This window comes from Rhinopithecus bieti, unplaced genomic scaffold (genome assembly GCF_001698545.2).
Source record: "Rhinopithecus bieti isolate Rb0 unplaced genomic scaffold, ASM169854v2 scaffold_26199, whole genome shotgun sequence".
In the NCBI taxonomy this organism is placed as follows: domain Eukaryota; kingdom Metazoa; phylum Chordata; class Mammalia; order Primates; family Cercopithecidae; genus Rhinopithecus; species Rhinopithecus bieti.
Window position 1 is genome coordinate 406689 of NW_016811775.1, and position 18752 is coordinate 425440.

At 53.9% G+C, this 18752-nt stretch overlaps 1 protein-coding gene across 3 annotated transcripts in view; it reads right to left on the bottom strand.

Moving 5' to 3' along the window:
- The window catches only part of NACC1 (nucleus accumbens associated 1), a 27252-nt gene continuing 8500 nt past the window's right edge, over window positions 1-18752 (bottom strand). Inside the window, exons 1-6 of one of the 3 annotated variants that reach the window (XM_017895064.1) lie at window positions 11402-11491; window positions 5590-6543; window positions 5338-5511; window positions 3794-3899; window positions 3595-3692; window positions 3-3021 (exon numbers count right to left, since the gene is read on the bottom strand). In XM_017895064.1, the coding sequence (XP_017750553.1) occupies window positions 2762-3021; window positions 3595-3692; window positions 3794-3899; window positions 5338-5511; window positions 5590-6535 (1584 nt within the window). In that variant the 5' untranslated portion in view covers window positions 6536-6543; window positions 11402-11491 and the 3' untranslated portion in view covers window positions 3-2761. Of the gene's footprint in view, window positions 3022-3594; window positions 3693-3793; window positions 3900-5337; window positions 5512-5589; window positions 6544-11401; window positions 11492-18752 lie in introns of those variants that run through there. The other 2 variants (XM_017895063.1, XM_017895062.1) reach the window with 2 other exon arrangements.

Below are 18752 nucleotides of genomic sequence, written 5' to 3' on the forward strand. Positions count from 1 at the left end.
GCTGTTACAAAGGCGTTTAGTTTATTCTCATCAGTATCACTGATATTCTCATGGTTCACATTTGCCAACGCCGCTCCTCTCCTTACAGTAGTTAAATGTGCAATCTCACTTGGGGGCCCAGGGAGGGATGGGGGCTCGGCCCAGGGTGGGGAGGGCGTTGGCACTTCACGTGGACAGGGTGGGCAGCCTGTCCTGCGTGAAAGAGGTGTGGGTGAGTGGGCGGCCAGGGAAGGGGAGTTGGCAGGGGAGGGCCCCACAGTCTTTTTTTTTTCTCTGGTGGTTGGTGATTCTCCATTCAGATTCCTTCCTGGCTGCCCAGGGTGGGGGAACCATGCAGCTCAGGGCAGGGCAGGGGAGAAGAGAAGGAAAAAGCAGCAGGCCGCCCCGGGGGGAGGGGTGGAGGGTGAACGGCAGGGCAAGGGGGGCACAGGGGTGGCTCCTGGGGTAAGGCACAACCCTGTCTTTGGCTCTCCTGGTGAGGAGTTTCCTCCCCTGCACCCCCTGCCCCACCCTTCTTCCCCACATCCCCAGACCCACACACAGTCCCGGGAGCCAGGGGGCACCTCCTGGGGTCCCTGAAACAAGTGGGCTCTGCCACCCAAGCCAGTGCCACAGGGGCTCGAGGAGGGACACCCAAGGAAAAGGCAGAGAGGGGCAGGCAGGGGCCTACCCAGGACAAGGGGGTGGGGGTGAGAAGACCCCAGGCCCAGAAGCTGCCCCCCCACCCCAACTAAGGCCTGGAAGTGGGGGAGCACCTTCCTTTCGGGGGTCTGGCTGGAGCCCCGGTCTGCCCCTCGGCCTCTGTCAGGCCCAGCCGCTTGCCAAGTGACCAGGGCATTGTGCTTTGGGGTAAACGCTGGGGTGGAGTGGTAGGCCAGGAGGCGGGGGGAGAGGAGGGGCGACTAAGGTGCTTGTGCTTTAGCTGGGGGTGTCAACATCCCCCACTCAGACCGGCTGGGGGCTAACATGCCAGGCCCCGGCCAGGAAGACAGTGCCAAGACCCCAGCCAGACCCTGGCACTCATGACTGACCCCCGCAACAAGCAGATGTTAAGAGGGACCCCCAGTAGGCCGGTGGGGCTGCTGGTCCCATCAGGGGATGGTCTCTGAATCAGATTCCAAGGGTCCAGTCGGGGCTGGCCCCCACTCCATCTCCTGAAATCCCCCTGCCCCTGGAGAGACCCCTGGGAGCAGTGGGTAGGCAGGGGTTGGGGAGGCAGAGGAGAGGCAGGGAGGGCGAGGGTCAGAAACACAAACAAGGATGTGGATGTGGATGGTGAAATGACACCCCGTGTAGGGGGATGGGGAGTTTAAAAAAAAAAAAAAACTCTCTGCCTTCACATGAAAATCTAAAACAACAACAAAAAACCACCCACTCTGGGCGAGAACAAAAAGAGAGGAATGGTAAAAGAGAAAATTCTGCAAACAACTGCTAACAATGGAAGTGGACCCGGCCCGGCCCTGCCCTGCCCTGCCCTGCCCTGCCCCCAGGAGCTGGGCCCAGCCAACCAGCCAAGGCCTGGGACACCCTTAAACTATAGCCCTGTTGGGGAAGGTGGACAGGGGAGGGGGAACCCGGTGGGACCCACAGGAGCCTAGGCAGCAGCTGGGACTGGAGTCCTACCATGGAAACACACACCCACACCCCCCCCCCACACACACACACATTCAGGCTGCCCCCAAGTCCCCCGACACCATCCTGCCTTCCACGGCACCCCCCACCCCTGGGGACCGAGGAGGACAACAGACACAGCCCCATTGGTTTGAAAAATAAAAGGAATCTTATACTTCAATATTTCATTCGCTAAAAAAATGTTTTAAAAATTATGTACAGGGGGTGCCAGGAGCCCTGCCGTGGGGTGGGGTGGGGAGATGGAGGGAGGGGCAGCAGACCCCCAGTCTGCTCCCCTGGGTTCCAACCCAGGTCCTACTGCCTCTTGTATCTTCATTTGTTTGAAAGCAAAACTTCTGCACACACACACACACACACACACACACACGCTCTGCCAGCCCTGGAAACCTCTCATTCTATCCTCCGAGACCCTTGGTCTGCCCCCAAGAGCCCCCCCCCCGCTTTAGGACCTGCCTCTCTGAGGCCCCAGAGGACCAATGGGGGCAACAGAGATGGAAAAGAGGAGAAAGGGCACCGGGCACACCACTGCCGGCCACCTTAGGTCAGTTGTGCAATTTCTCGGAGCCTCAGTTTCCCCAGCTGTAAAATGGGTAGTCCCCATGGCCTCGCCTACCCCAGCCCCCAGGCGCAGGGACAGACGAGGGTGACAGGAAGGCGCTTTTGGAGACGTGGAAGCACTGGGAGGTGGTGGGAGGGGTCCTGAGAACCCCTGGGGCCCCCTCAAGTCCCAAGGGGCTGCAGTGAGGGGCGGAGGCTGAAGAAGGCTTCCGCGAGGTGGCCCAGGGCCTGGGGAGGGGGTCTTCCCAAGACCCCCAGGCCAGCCCCCTCCCCTGGCAGGCCTGGTGAGTGTGGAGATGACGGCTAGGGGTTAGGTTGGGGAGCCAGAACTCCCCCACTGCACGAGTGTGTGTTAAAGAAGGCAACACGGACCTCACGCCACCTGTCCTGCAGTCCTCTCCCGGCCCAGCTCTTGGTGGGGGAAGGGGGTGGGACAGGAGGGGCAGAGGGCCGGGAACATGCAGCACCCACCGCGGGTCCTGGGGAGGGACAGACAGTAGCTCATGACCAAGATGGCGGGTGTGTGTGTGTTGGGAGGGGGAGTGTGAGGCCCCGCAGGAGGCCGGACAGGTTACTGCAGGGCCTCGGCCGAGGGACCCGCCTCTCCCTCGTGGCTGGCGGTCTCGAAGCCATGCTCCACACCCATCATGTCCGGCTCGATCTTGCCCGTTTCACTGATGAAGGTGGTGTAGGCGTCATCCTCAGCCTTGAGCACCTTGACCTTGGGCATCCAGCTCTTGCGCACGACGCGGCGGGCGTTGGTGCACATGTCGGCCGCAATGGCATTCATCTCGCTCTCCTTGAAGTTGGGGGCAAAGTTCTGGCAGTAGTCTGTGGGGCAGGGTGGGTGTGGCCTTGGCACAGGGGCCAGGTGACTCCCACAAGGCCTACTCACCAGCCCCCCCCACCAGCATCTGTGACTCCCCGTCAAAGGGGAGACGAGTGAGGCCACGCGGCCAGGACACCGCACCATGTGCACCCAGCCCTACACTGGACTGAGTTCAGCTATGTATGGGGATGTGTGGGTTTTGATGGGATGGCCCCGTGTTCTTGAAAAATTCGGATCATTTGCCAGAATTTAGTAACTAGGAGAGGCCACCCGAAAATCTAGATGCCCCCCATGAGGAGTGGCTAGCACTGTCTGGCTGCCTCATCCCTCCCAGACTGCCCTGAGTTCGAGACCCTCCTGCCTGACACAGGCTCCCTGGCTTCCCTTCGGCACCCGCATTCCCCAACCACGAATAAATCTCTAAGCAATCACAGCTGGTTTCCCAGCAAGGCTAGACTGAGTCCCGGAATGCTTCTCAACACCAAACTCTAGCCCCCTCTGAGAGCCAAGGCTGACAGAAAACGTCAACCTGCATGCCCGGGGCCCATGCCCCGTCCAGCTGGGCCGACACTCACACTTGACGGCGTGGAGCACGCGGCTGTCCAGGGGCTTCCGGCGGGGATCATTGGTAGAAGATCGGATGCCGGTGCCGCAGCTATTGGCCAGTGTGTTCCTGGGGGCAGGGGACATGGAGGGAGTCAGCGCTCAAGTTGGTGGTGGTGGGGACATGGGGCAACCCCACCCCCCTCCCTGTGGCTGTGGCAAGGGCCTTACCGGTCAAAGAAGGAGGCCAGGAGCCGCCGCAGCAGAACCTTGTGCCGTGTGCCTGCGCTGACGTGGCAGTTCATCAGCTGCGCCCTCGTGATGTATACGTTGGTGCCTGGTGAGGGGAAGCCAGAAGATGGCCTGGGGTGCCCCCAAACCGCCACAGCCCCCATGATGCCAGGCCTCATCTCAGAACACCCCAGCCCCTCCCTGGCTCTGGGTCCCAAAAACTCACCTAGGGACCTTCTCCCCTATACCTCTACCCACCAAGGGCAGTCAGGGGAGGCTCCTTGGGACTCCCCCCACCTCATCAGTGCTCAGGAAAGGACAGAAAGGGTGGCTTCACCATCCTCAGGACGCCTGCTGTGTGGCCAGTCATGCCACAAGCCTGTGTGAGGTGGGCACGCTGGCTGTCACCAGCTAGAGATGAGCCCAAGCTCGGCAGGACCAATAGGGAGTGGAGGCTCACACCCAGGCACTCTGACCCAAGGGCCAAACACAGTCTTCTTTTTTTTTTTTTTTGAGACAGTCTCGCTCTGTCGCCCAGACTGGAGTGCAGTGGCACAATCTTGGCTCAATGCAATCTCTGCCTCCCAGGTTCACGCCATTCTCCTGCCTCAGCCTCCCCAGTAGCTGGGACTACAGGTGCCCGCCACCACGCCCGGCTAATTGTTTGTATTTTTAGTAGAGACGGGGTTTCACCTTGTTAATCAGGATGGTCTCGATCTCCTGACCTCATGATCCGCCCGCCTTGGCCTCCCGAAGTGCTAAGCCACTACGCCCGGCCTCTCTTTTTTTTTAAGAGATGAAGTCTCACTCTGTCGCCCAGGCTGGAGTGCAGCGGCCACCATAGCTCACTGCAGCCTTGACCTCCTGGGCTCAAGGGATCCTCCCATCTCAGCCTCCTGAGTAGCTGGGACTACAGGCATTCGCCCCCCTGCTTGCCCAAATTCTTTTTTTTTTTTTTTTTGGAGACGGAGTCTTGCTCTGTCGCCTGGGCTGGAGTGCAGTGGCCGGATCTCAGCTCACTGCAAGCCCCGCCTCCCGGGTTCACGCCATTCTCCTGCCTCAGCCTCCTGAGTAGCTGGGACTACAGGCGCCCGCCACCTCGCCCAGCTAGTTTTTTGTATTTTAGTAGAGACGGGGTTTCACCGTGTTAGCCAGGATGGTCTCGATCTCCTGACCTCGTGATCCGCCCGTCTCGGCCTCCCAAAGTGCTGGGATTACAGGCTTGAGCCACCGCGCCTGGCCCAAATTCTTAACCTAGGTAGTAACTGACCTTCACAGGAGCCCAGGAGTAGCTTTTCTACCCATGTGGCCAAACAATAATTGCCCATGCTCACCCCGACCCCTTAAGTCAGAGACCTAGAGCCCAGGCCTTGCTGTATCGCCACCTCCATCTCACCAACGCCCCCACCCTGAGGGTGGCTGTTACCAACACTACAGCACAGATAGGGAAACTGAGGTGCTGGGGGCTCCTAACTAGCTGCCCAGCCCAGGCCAGCTGGCTCCAAAGTTGTGGAGGGGAGAGATCTGGGGCAAGGCCAGCCCACCTGTCACCAGCTCCAGCTTCTCAGAGGGGTCGCCCTCGTCGTAAAGCTTGGGGTGGCAGCGGTTCCCAATCTGGTTGATAAGCTCAGCCGGGAGAGACGCCAGGTCTTGCCGAACCCGGATGCGATTCCGGGACTCGGGGGCCACCTGCTCCGGGAGGGCCTCTACCTTCTCGGCTGCAGGGAGAGAGTGGAGCACGAGTGGCAGGAGAGGCAGGGGTTGCTGGCGGGGTGGGGGGCAGGGCGGCACCTCACCTGTCTGGCCGACGTTCATCATGCTGTACATGGTGTACATGTTGCAGATCTGCCGGTACTGCTCATCCATGCCCTCCTCGCCGCCGTCCTCCTCCTCGTCCTCCTCATTGTGGTAGGAGCCAGGGCTGTCGCTGGTGTAGGCGCTCGAGGTGCCTGGGCTGGTCCGCTCCGACGTGCTGGGCCCACTGACCACGCCCCCTGCTGCCGCCACCCCACCGGCTGGCTGCCCTGCTCCCGTGGCCACGGCGGGCTGGGCTGCTGCCACCACCGGAGCCTGTTGGGGTGGCGGGGGCTGGTGAGGCCGGTTGGCAGCCAGGTCCGGCGTGGAGAACTTGGCCATTTTGCGGCTGCCGTTGCTGCTGCCCCCAGCCTCCTTCTGGCCACTGTCCCACAGCCGCTTGGCCACGGGCATGCACTGCACAGAGTCCGACTCCTGCTGCTCTGTCTTCACCCGCGACACGAGGGGCAGTGGGGTGCTACAGGCTGGCCAGCCCGACGTCTGAGCCACGGGGCTCTGGGGCTCCGACGATGGGGCCTCCTCTGCGTGCAGGCCCTGGGAGTCGCAGCTCGGGGAGCTCACCTTGAGGAAGAACTCGGTGCCCTTCTCCATGATCTCCTGGATCTGCAGGAAGCCAGCCGTGTACATGAGCAGGAACTGGTCACCCACGTTCATGCTCAGCCGGCCCGTGTAGCAGAAGCTCAGGATCTGCTGGAAAGACTGGGGTTGCACGGCCGCCGGCAGCTCCACCACGGCGCTGCGGCTGTTGTTGAACAGGTCCCGGAAGTAGGAGCTGCTGGCAGCCAGCACAGCCCGGTGGGCCTTGAAGGCATGGCCCTTGACCACCACCGACACGTCACAGTACAGGCCCTGTAGCCGCTGCTCATTGAGGCACTCCAGGATGCTGTTGCCGAAGTTCGGAATCTCCATCTGCAGTGTCTGGGCCATGGTGGCGGCTGCACAGGGGGCAGGGAGGAATGGAGAGACAGAGATGGAGGAAAAGGGTCAGGCGGCAAATGTGGGTGCTGGCCTAGCCCTGGCCCCAAACACCTCCCCTGCTGGAGGGACATCCACATGATGGAATCTGCCATAATGCTAAACCGCACAGAGCCCTCTACCCTATCTGTCCTGGTACAGACTCACTTTTACAATATGTGGTCAAATCTGCTAACCTAGTTGCAGACCAGGGTGGCCACGCGCTGTCCCTTGCAAAGAGGAGGGGGCAAACGCATACTTATTCCATATGTACTTAAAGAGTAATTGAATCTGCTTAAGTGCTCGGAAGAGTGGCTAGGACACAGTGTGCTACCTCTGAGTGCCAGCTATTACTAGCACCAGGTACATATATGGTATCTCTGCAGTGTACTGGCATGGAAATGCCAGTAAGGTAGGGTCATCTGACTGTGCACCAGAGTCTGCAGTGCTGGGCACATGACCCTCAATCAGTTTGTTGAATGACTAAATGATCACTCAAGAAATTACATGAGGTCGGGCGTGGTGGCTCACTCAAGTAATCCCAGCATTCTGGGAGGCTGAGGCAGGCAGATCACTTGAGGCCAGGAGTTCGAGAGTTGGCAGCTTGGCCAACATGGCAAAACCCTGTCTACCAAAAATACAAAAATTAGCCAGGTGAGGTGGTGTGGGCCTGTAGTCCCAGCTACTAGGGAGGCTGAGGCCAGAGAATTGCTTGAACCCAGGAGACAGACATTGCAGTGAGCCGAGATCACGGCACTGTACTCCAGCCTGGGAGACAGAGTAAGACTGTCTCAAAAAAAAAGAAAAAAAAGGAAAAATAAATTACACGAGGCTGGGTGCAGTGGCTCATGCCTGTAATCCCAGCACTTTGGGAGACCGAGGCATGTGGATCACTTGAGCCTAGGAGACTGAGACCAGCCTGGGCAACATGGCAAAACCCTGCCTCTTATGAAAAATACAAAAATTAGCCCGGCGTTGTGGAGCACACCTGTGGTCCCAGCTACTAAGGAGGGTGTGCGGGGGTGGATCTGTTGAGCCCAGGAGGTCAAGGCTGCAGTGAGCCGTGATTGCGCCACTACACTCCAGCCTGGGCAACAGACAGAGACACTGTCTCAAAAATAAATAAAGAAAGAAAGAAAACATGAAAACATCTTACATGAAAACATCTCTAGTCATCAAGGAAATTACAAGAAAACATCCCTAGTCACCAGGGAAATGCAAATCCTAACCACAATGAGACACCATCTCACACCCACTAGGCTGGCTAGAATCAAAAAAGTTGGCGAGGATGAGAAATCTGGAACCCTCTTCCACTGCTTGTGGGAATGTCAAATGGCACAGCCACCATGGGGAACAGTCTGACGGTTCCTCAAACGGTTAAAGAAAGTTACCATATGACCCAGCAATTCCACTCCTGGAATTCATGCCCAGGAAAAACAAAAACATTTGCCCGCATTGAAAACCTGTACACAAACTTTCACAGCAGCATTATTCACAATAGCCCAAAGGTGGAAACGATCCAAACGTCCATCTGCGGATGGATGGGCCAACCAAATGTGGTCAGTCCATACAATGGGATATTATTCAGCTATAAAAAGGAAGGAAAGTCTGACACACGCTACAACATGGATGTCCCTGGAAACATTATTCCAAGTGAAAGAGGCCAAACAAAAGGATCACAGATTGTATGATCCATTTATAGGAAATGTCCAGGACAGGCAAATCCATGCAGACAGGAGGCAGATTAGTGGTTGCCAGGGGCTGGGAGGCAGGGAGAATGGGGGTGTGGTGAGGGAAAGCAAAGGTATGTGGGGTTTATTCTTTTTTTTTTTTTTTGAGATGGAGTCTCACTCTGTTGCCCAGGCTGCAGTGCAGTGCTGCGATCGTGGCTCACTGCAACCTCTGCCTCCCAGGTTCAAGTGATTCATCCTGCCTCAGCCTTCCTGAGTAGCTGGGCTTATAGGTGCGCACCACCACACCAGCTAATTTTTGTATTTTTAGTAGAGATGGGGTTTCACCATGTTAGCCAGAATGGTCTCGAACTCCTGACCTCAGGTGATCCACCTGCCTCAGCCTCCCAAAGTGCTGGGATTACAGGCATGAGCCATCACGCCCGGCTGGGGTTTATTCTTGATGTAATGAAAAATCTTCTAAAACTGTGGTGATGGTTGCATAACTCTGTGAATATACTAAGACCATTAACTGTACACTTTAAATGGGTGAAATGCATGGTGTGAGCATCTCAATAAAGTTGTTAAAAAAAGAAAGAAAGGAGGAAACCGTGAGACTGATTTCCTCTGGGCAAAAGTGGGGAGGAGACTTGCAAAGTACACTTTCAGGTCTTTTGAATTTTAAACCTGGTGAACGAAATGCCTATTTGCAGAAGTAAATAAAATTTAAAAAGAAATAAAACTGTGAAATCATGCCATACACATTTAATTCAAGCAAATTAGCTCAAAAGTGCTCGAGGGCAGGAAGGGGAGGAAGAAATGGGAATTTTTTTTTTTTTTTAAAGAGACAGGGTCTCATCCTGCCATCCAGTCTAGAGTGTTGTGGCAAGATCATAGCTCACTACGGGTCTTGAACTCTTGGGCTCAGGGGATCCTCCTGCCTCAGCTTCCTGAGTAGCTGAGACTATAGGTGTACATCACCACGCCTAGCTAAGTTTTAAACTTTCTGTAGAGACAGGGTCTTTCTATGTTGCCCAGGCTGGTCAAGAACTCCTGGCCTCAAGTGATCCCCCACCTTGGCCTCCGGAAATGGAAATTGATGCTGCTCAGAGAGCCCACCCCCCACAATGAACAGCTTGGGGAGGTGGCGGAAGTGGGAGTCTCAAAGTGTTAACTTCTGCATCGGACCCTGTACTGCCTCTTCCAGGAGGAAGAACTGGCTGTGTGGGACGTGAGAAGGCTGTCCGCCACACTCTGGGGCAGTCATCAAAGGGCCTCAAAGGAAGGTGTGGCTTTCTACCTCACCCCACTGGTAAAAGTGAGAATTATTTTCTTTTCTTTTTTTTTTTTTTTTTGAGATGGAGTCCTGCTCTGTCACCCAGGCTGGAGTGCAGTGGCACGATCACAGCTCAATGCAAGCTCCGCTTCCCAGGTTCACGCCATTCTCCTACCTCAGCTTCCCGAGTAGCTGGGACTACAGGAGCCCGCCACCACGTCCGGCTAATTTTATGTATTTTTAGTAGAGACGGGGTTTCACCATGTTGGCCAGGATGATCTCGATCTCCTGACCACAGGTGACCCACCTGCCTCGGCCTTCCAAAGTGCTGGGATTACAGGCATGAGCCACCGCGCCAGGCCTTTTTTTTTTTTTTTAAATTGAGATGGAGTCTCACTCTGTCGCCCAGGCTGGAGTGCTGGGATTCCAGGAGTGAGCTATCACGCCCAGCCTCCTCTGTAATTCTATAGGGTCTCTAGAGTCCTAACTGGGTAGAGTGCGAGTGAGAAGTCTTCCCTAAGACAGACCTTTCCGGAGAGACTCCAGCTGGCCAGTGGGAGAAACTAACAAGTACGTGCAAAGGCCCTGGCGCAGGAATGCACACCTTCCCTCCCTCCCAGTTAGCTCTCAAGCACCTTCCATGTTTCATTAGCAACTCCACTCAGATCTGACTCCCTGGGCTGGGCACTGAGAATACAGTGGCCACTCTGCTCTGATCTGGTAACACCTGTTCAGTCTGAAAGGGCTGCTATGAGGAATAGAAGTGGCAAGTGTTCAAAGGCTCAGAGGTGCAACCTAAGTTGAGTCCTGGCTCCAGCCCCGACCTGCTCCTCCGACCAGGAGCTCCAAATCTCTGCTTTCTCCATTTGGAAATCGAGGCTGAGGAGGCCAACTGATTCTACAAACTCAGCCTACACTTATTGTTACTGAATGATCATTCAAGAAATTACACGGAAACGTCACTAGTCATCAGGGAAATGTGAATCCTAACCACAGTGAGATACCATCTCACTCACTGAGCTGCTACGCCGGCAGGCCACAGGCAAGATGCAGGCCCTGCCCCTTTGCAACACCCAGGCGAATGGAGGAACCAACTCACAACTTCTATGAACTCCCTGAATCCTCTTAGCAAGACTTCAGGGCTGGTTTCATACTCTCCTTGCAAAGCTAGAAAAACTGAGGTCATGTGGAAATTAAGGACTGTCCTGAGGTCATCTAAAAATTCATCCACCAGGTTCAAAATTCAAAAGATATATCCTGAAGGGTGGGATGGCTCAAGCCTGTAATCCCAGTACTTTTTTTTTTTTTGAGACAGTCTTGCTCTGTCGTCCAGGCTGGAGTGCAATGGCGCCATCTTGGCTCACTGCAACCTCTGCCTCCTATGTGATTCTCAGCCTCCTGAGTAGCAGGGCCTATAGGCGTGTGCCACCACGTCTGGCTAATTTTTGTACTTTTAGTAGAGATGCGGTTTCACTATATAGGTCAGGCTAATATTGAACTACTGACCTCAAATGATCCTCCCGCCTTGGCCTCCCAAAGTGCTAAGATTACAGGCATGAGCCACCGCACCTGGCCAATCCCAGCACTTTGGGAGGCCGAGTCAGGCGGATCACCTGAGGTCGGGAGTTCAAGACCAGCCTGGCAAACACGGTGAAACCCGTCTTTATTAAAAATACAAAAATTAGCTGGGCATGGTGGCAGGTGCCTGTAAACCTAGCTACTCGGGAGGCTGAGGCAGGAGAATCACTTGAACCTGGGAGGGTGGAGGTTGTGAGCCAAGATCGTGACACTGCACTCTAGCCTAGGTAACAGAGTGAGACTATGTCTCAAAACAAAAACAAACAAAAAAAGCCAAGAGATGTCCTAAGGTATCTGCTACCCCCTACCACTTACATGCCAGAAAGTGGTAAGGCCGAGATTCAAACCAGGGTCTGTCTAGGCATTACAGCCTGTGACTTCCCTTGCTTGTATCCTCCTTCCTCTTCCCCTCCTCAAAATCACTGCCACCATCCTACAAAAACACAAACAAAACAAAACAAAACCAAATCCCAAAACATCCTTAGGACAGAGGGTGGAGGCTGGATCTAGGAATCCCAGTTACAAGGCAGCAAAAATCTCCTCTTGGGAACTCAAACTCAGAGCTGAATGGGCCAGGAGCTGGCCCCTCTGCATGAAGACGCAGGAGAAACAAGCACCATGTTGGGGGGCAAAGGACAGAGCCCAGAGAGCCTACTTCCAGGGTCCTGGCAGCCCTGAACCACCTCCCTAGGCAGCCAAATTAAAGCCACCCCTGGTACTGGGGCCCAAATGACAAGGACCAAGATGGTCAAGGGAAGAGGCTGGCATCCCAGTTCCTAGAGGGGTGCTCCAAGCTCATTCCCCAGGGAGGACGAAGACAGGACAGGTGTGCAGTGCAGCCAAAACCCCTCACCTCCCTGTGCCCCAGTTTGTTCATCTGTAAAATGGGCTGTTCATCCAACCCATCCTGATGAACCAGATCCTCCTTTGTGGGAGGTGCTGGGGACACAGTCCTAAAAGGACCAGCTGTGCTTATGTGGAGCTGTCTAGTGAGGAGACACAGGGGATGATTTAATTACAGTTGGGGTGGGTATGTCAACTGAGCAGATGGCCTTGGTGGCAGGGACCATTAAAGGTTGAGCAACAGCCAGGACAGAGATAACACTCCTGGGCAGGAAGGTATCGGGTGTGGTCCAGGGACCCAAAGAAAGCTGGTGTAGCTGGAGGGCGATGCAGCAGGGACAGGACTGCCAGGAAGGGTATGGGACAGGTGGGGTCCTGGCCTAGGGAGTGTGGACATCTTTGAAAGTGAGTCCCAGGGTCAGGGCAGCATTTTAAGAGTTGTATGTATAGGCCAGGTGCGGTGGCTCACGCCTGTAATCCCAGCACATTGGGAGGCCAAGGCAGATGGATCACCTGAGGTCAGGAGGTCAAGACCAGCTTGGCCAACTTGGTGAAACCCCGTCTCTACTAAAAATACAAAAATTAGCTGGGTGTGGTGTGCACATCTGTAGTTCCAGCAACTTGGGACGCTGAGGCACGAGAATCGCTTGAACCTGGGAGATGAAGGTTGCAGTGAGCCAAGATCAAGCCACTGCACTCCAGCCTGGGCAACAGAGCGAAATTCCATCTCAAAAAAAAAAAAAAGAAAAGAAAAAAGAAAAAAAGAGTTGTATGTAGAGTTAACCCCTCCAAGGGGACTGTCAGCTCGATGAAGGCAGACATTCTGGCTGGTTTTATTCAACATTAGTTCTTTAGAATGAAATAGATGCTCAATAAATATTTGTAAATGTGTTAAAGAACAGTACAGAGAGGCTGGGCACGGTGGCTCACGCCTGTAATCATAGCACTCTGGGAGGCAGAAGCAGGAGGATCCCTTGAAGCCAGGCGTTCAAGACCAGCCTGGGCAACACAGCGAGACCTCTATCTCTACAAAAAATTTAAAAATTATTGGGGCTTGGTGGCTTGCACCTGTAGTCCTAGCTACTTGGGAGGCTCAGGTGGGAGGATCACTTGAGCCAAAAAGCTAGAGGCTGCAGAGTGATGACTTTGCCACTATATTTCAGCCTGGGTTACACAGCGAGACCCTGTCTCTAAAAACAAAAGCAAAACAAAAAAACCGCATCCCCCGACCCCGCTACCCCGCCAAAACCAACCAACCAACTAACCAACCAACCAAAGAAACAGTGCAGAACGGGCAAAGGACTACTTCAAGGTGACCTTACCAAGCTCCCGGCACCGGCCACAGGTAATTTTTTTTTTTTTTTAAAGACAGGGTCTCACTATGTTGTACAGGCTGGTCTCGAACTCCCCCATTTGGCAATGGAGACTGAAAGGTTTTGGGGATAACAGGAGGCAACAGAGATGTGGGGGGTTGGGAAGGTGGCCCAGGTGCCCTCCTGAGAATGACAGCCAACCTGATGCTCAGACTGGGGTCCCCTATACCTTGCAAACCCCAGCTTCAGAGCCCAACATCCCAGCACCGAGGGCTTTGGAGCCTTTGATTAGCAATTGGTCCAAACAGCTCAGCCAATTAGCACACGGGAACCCTCCCTCCCTCCATGCTGCTGGGGACGAGCGGAGTGGTGCAATGAGTCTGTGAGCCACAGTGACCTGAATGCTGTTCCGTCTGGTTCCCCAGTAGCCCCTGCACAGAGTGGATGGGGTGAGCTGCAGTGTGGGCCAGAGCAGACCCATCTCTGGGAACCCCTCCATCCGTCTGTGATTGGCCCAATCCTGCCCAATGGACTTAGGAGAAAAACTACGTGGGGCCCTGCAAGAAGCCCTCACCCAGGCCAGCCCCAGGAATGGAGCTAGCATGACTGGACTCTCAGAGGAAACGGGTCTCTCACTGGCAGGTCCCTGACAGGGTCACCTGCTGGCTGAAGCAGGGGTGGGATGGAGTCGACGATTGAGGCCTCTAAACCACCTAATGGTTCTAGTCCCCACCAAATCCCCACCTAGGTCAGGCTCAAACACACTGCCCGGTCCCCCTCTACTGCGGTGAGGCCTTTACCCAAGCTGTGCACCCTGCCCGGAATACCTTCTTCCTCCACCCTCAGCTACTCACTTCTCCAGGCTAGAGAAGATGTCCCTCTCCTGCCCCACCCCAGCCACAGTGCCCTTAAGCTTACCTCTGAGGAAACTAAGTCCCACTTGACTATAAACTCCCCAAGGGCAGAAAACCCTATCAGAATAATCTCTCCTTAAAATTCAGCATATCAGCACCCCTGAGGGTGTGGGGGACAAGGGCAGGAGGCCACAGGGCAGTTGGGACCTTCCTGGCCAGGACAGTACCTAGTCCTGGCCCTGCACGTGAACAGATCTTCTGGTGAGACCCAAGGGCACAGCACACGGTTTCCATGACTTCCCAACAATTACTCAATAAATATTTGCCAGGTCCCTGCCTGGGCAGGCCACAATGGTGGCAAGTAGCCCTGCCTCTGGAGCTCACAGTCCGGCAGGAGACAGGGCCATTCATCCTTGGTCACACAGATCAATGTGCTGCACATCGGTGTGACTGACCTTGCCCAGAAGCGGTGACACTGGAGCTGAGATCTAGGAAGAGCAGTAGTGGATGGGGAGTATGGCCCTTCCAGAAAGGGTTTTTACCTCCAGGGGACTGGGCTCAGTCTCAGGGCTCTGCTATGGACGGAGTAAGTCCCTCCAAATTCACAGATTGAAACCCTAAGCCCCAGTGTGCCTGTATCTGGAGATAAAACCTTTAGGAGCTAATCACGGTTAACTGAGGTCATAAGAGTGTATTAAGAAGGCAGCTGTCCGTATGCCACGAAGACAGCCCTCACCAGAACCTAACCACACTGGCACTCTCATCTCAGACTGAAAGTCCCCAGCTCTCTGAAATATAAATGTCTGTTGTTTAAGTCACCCAGTCTATGATATTTTGTTGTGTGGCAGCTTGAGCTAAGACAGGCCTGAAGCACCATCTATTCACTGATGCCCCCCCACTGGAGTCTTTGGCCCGGACTTCCCTGTGAACGCCAGACTCGCACACACCCCAGACTCCTCCACTCAACACTTTCAGGACCCGGCTCCAGTCCTTCCCAAAACCTGTGAATGCCGTAGCTTCACTAGCTATGGCCGTCCTCACTCAGATCCTTGGATTCATCTTCAACTCCTTCAAAACCACTTTGCACCACCTTGGCCCCAAGTGACACTGCTTGGGCCCCTACAATGCTTTATTGGGGCCCCTGGCAGTCTGCCCTGCTTGCTCTTGGACCTACTAGAATGGGAATGGGACAGCCATAGCTCTTCATACTCTCCCCGGGTCACATAAAGCCCTTTCTCTACTCATTTTTTTTTTTGGAGACAGGGCCTTGCTCTGTCACCCAGGCTGGAGTACAGTGGCACCATCATAGCTCACTTCAACCTCAAACTCCTGAGCTCAAGCAATCCTCCCACCTCAGTTTCCCAAATAGCTAGGACCACAGAAGCTACATCCAGCTAATTTTTTTTTCTTTTTGAGGCAGAGACTCACTCTGTCGCCTAGGCTGGAGTGCAGTGGTGGGATCTCAGCTCACTGCAAGAATTGTTCAAGCAATTCTCCTGTCTCAGTCTCCTGAGTAGCTGGGATTGAAGGTAACCACCACCATGCCCAGTTCATTTTTGTATTTTTTAGTAGAGATGGGCTTTCACCATGTTGGCCAGGCTGGTCTCGAACTCCTGATCCCAAGTGATCCACCCCCCCCCCCCCACAAAGTGCTGGGATTACAGGTGTGAGCCATGGTGCCCGACCCATCCAGTTAATTTAAAAAATATATATTTTTTGGTAGAGATATGATCTCACTATATTGCTTGGGCTGGTCTCCAACTCCCAGCCTCGAGTGGTCCTTCTGCCATAGCCTCACAAAACACTGAGATTATAGGGATGAGCCACTACGCCTGACCAACAAAGCCCTTCCCCACACCAACTCCTAAGCTTGATTCTCCCTGCTTGACTTATCCTTCATGGGAGTTCCTATGATTTAGCAAGCTGGGTATTTTTCTTTTTCTAAAAAAAATTATTTTTTTTGTGCATTTTTTAGTAATAGAGATGAGGTCTCCCTAATATTGCCCAGGCTGGTCTCAAACTCCCGGGCTCAAGCGATCCTCCTGCCTCGGTCTCCCAAAGTGCTAGGATTACAGATGCGAGCCACCACCCCCGCCAAACTGGGCATTTTTTTGGGCTTCAGCTTCATGTCAGTTTCCCTGGGGCAGGGAGTTTGCCTGTGTAGACCCCTGTTGTGTCCTCTACCCCTAGGACCTGACCAGGTACACAGTGGGTGCTCACAGTCCTTTATGGAAAGAATGAACAAAGAATTATTTCCATTCCTCCTAATCTAAACTCCCTTTTTTTTGTTCCACATTAACGTGGCTCAAACAGGAACAGGGCTCAGAAATATGATCTGTGGCTGGGCAGACAGATGACCTCCTCTGACAGTGGCCAAGGTGGGTAGCCAGCAGTCAGGGGCCTACTGGGACCTCAGTGTTACCTGACAAATTGCTCACACTGCCGGTGGATCCTGCCATCTGTGGGAAGGGCGTTGGCAGGATGATTCCTGGGAGTAGTAACTGCCAGCTCTTAGGGAAGAGAGCCGCGGAATTCCCCAGCCAGCAAGGGCCTATGAGAGACTGTCAAAGGCACAGTCCTTTCCTGATGTCTTTCCAGGGAAGCTGTGACATGGCCGTCGACAGATGCTATGGTCTGAATGTTTGCATCTCCCCAAAATTCACACACTGAAGCCTATCTCCAATGTAGTGGTATTAAGAAGTGGGGCTGGCTGGGCGCAGTGACTCATACCTGTAACCCCAGCACTTTAGGAGGCCAAAGAGGGCGGATCACGAGGTCAGGAGATGGAGACCATCCTGGCTAACACGGTGAAACCCCATCTCTACTAAAAATACAAAAAATCAGCCAGGCATGGTGGCACGTGCCTGTAATCCCAGCTACTCGGGAGGCTGAGGCAGGAGAATCACTTGAACTCGGGAGGCAAAGGTTGCAGTGAGCCGAGATCATGCCTATGCACTCCAGCCTGGCAACAGAGCAAGGCATCGTCTAAAAAAAAAAAAAAGTTAGGCCTTTCAGCCAGGTATGGTGGTTCACGCCTGTAATCCCAACACTTTGGGAGGCCGAGGTGGGCACATCACCTGAGGTCAGGAGTTCAAGATCGAAACTAGCCTGGCCAGTATGGTGAAACCCCATCTCTACTAAAAATACAAAAATTAGCTGGGTGCAGTGGTGCATGCCTGAAATCCCAGCTATTTGGGAGGCTGAGGCAGAATAATTGCTTGAACCTAGGAGGTGGAAGTTGCAGCAAGCCAAGATCACGCCACTGCACTCTAGTCTGGGCAGCAGAGCAAGACTCCATCTCAAAATAAAAAAGAAGTTGTTGATCAAAAATTTAAAGTGAAAAAAAAAAAGTGGGGCCTTTGGGAGGTGATTCTTAGGAACTGTGCCCGTATAAAAGAGGTGGAGCTTGTTTGTCCTTGCCACCCTATGCAGATAGCTAAAAGGTGCTATCTATGAGAGACGGGCCCTCACTAGACAGGGAATCTGCTGGCACTGTGATATGTGACTTCCCACCCTCTACAACTATGAGCAGCTCATCTCTGTTGTTTATCAATGGCCCAGTCTGTTTTGTTTTTCTGAGACAGGGTCTTGCTCTGTCACCCAGGCTGAAGTGTAGTGGTGCAATCTTGGATCACTATATCCTCAAACTCCTGGGCTCAAGTTATCCTCTCACCTCAGCCTCCTAGGTAGCTGGGACTAGGGATGCGTGCCACCACACCTGGCTAATTAAAAAAATTTTGTGTAAAGATGAGAGACCTATGTTCTCAGGATCTCCTGAGGGCTATGTCACAAGCGAAAAACAAATTGAAATTAATTTTTTTTTGTAAAGATGAGGTCTATGTTGCCCAGGCTGGTCTCGAACTCCTGGGCTCAAGCAATCCTCCCATCTCAGCCTCCTAAATGCTGAGATTAGAGGCATCAGCAATGTGCGTGGATTCCAGTCTAAGGTATTTTATTACAGCAGCCCAGATGGGCTAAGACCTATAAGCCAGTTAAGGGAGACCAGCAACTCCAAGTGTAACAAGGAACAAAGGCCCCAGAGAGCCCCACAGTCCTTCATGCAGCTCAGCAGGATGCAGCTAGATCCTGGCAGCTGCTCAGGTTGCCTGCCTGACCCAGAACCATGCAGACCCCTCTGTAGGGGCTGAATATGAAGGCAGTCCAGGAAAACGGTTAGTGAAGAACAAAGTGTTCAGCGGGGGGCGGTGACTCACACCTGTAATCCCAGAACTTTGGGAGGCTGAGGCAGGAAGACGCTTGAAGCCAGGAGTTTGAGACCAGCCTGAGCAACATAGCAAGACCTCATTTTGCATCAGTATTTTTTTTCTTTTTTTTTTTTTGTTGAGACAGAGTCTTTCTCTGTCACCCAGGCTGGAGTGCAGTGGCGTGATCTCGGCTCACTGCACCCTCCACCTCCTGGGTTCAAGCAATTCTCATGTCTCCACCTCCCAAGTAGCTGGGATTACAGGCACACACCACTGCGCCTGGCTAATTTTTGTATTTTTAGTAGAGATGGGGTTTTTCCATCTTGGCCAGGCTGGTATCAAACTCCTGGCCTCAAGTGATCCGCCCACCTCAGCCTCCCAAAGTGCTGGGATTACAGGCGTGAGCCACTACACCTGGCCTGTATTTTTTTTTCTTTTTTTTTTTTTTTTT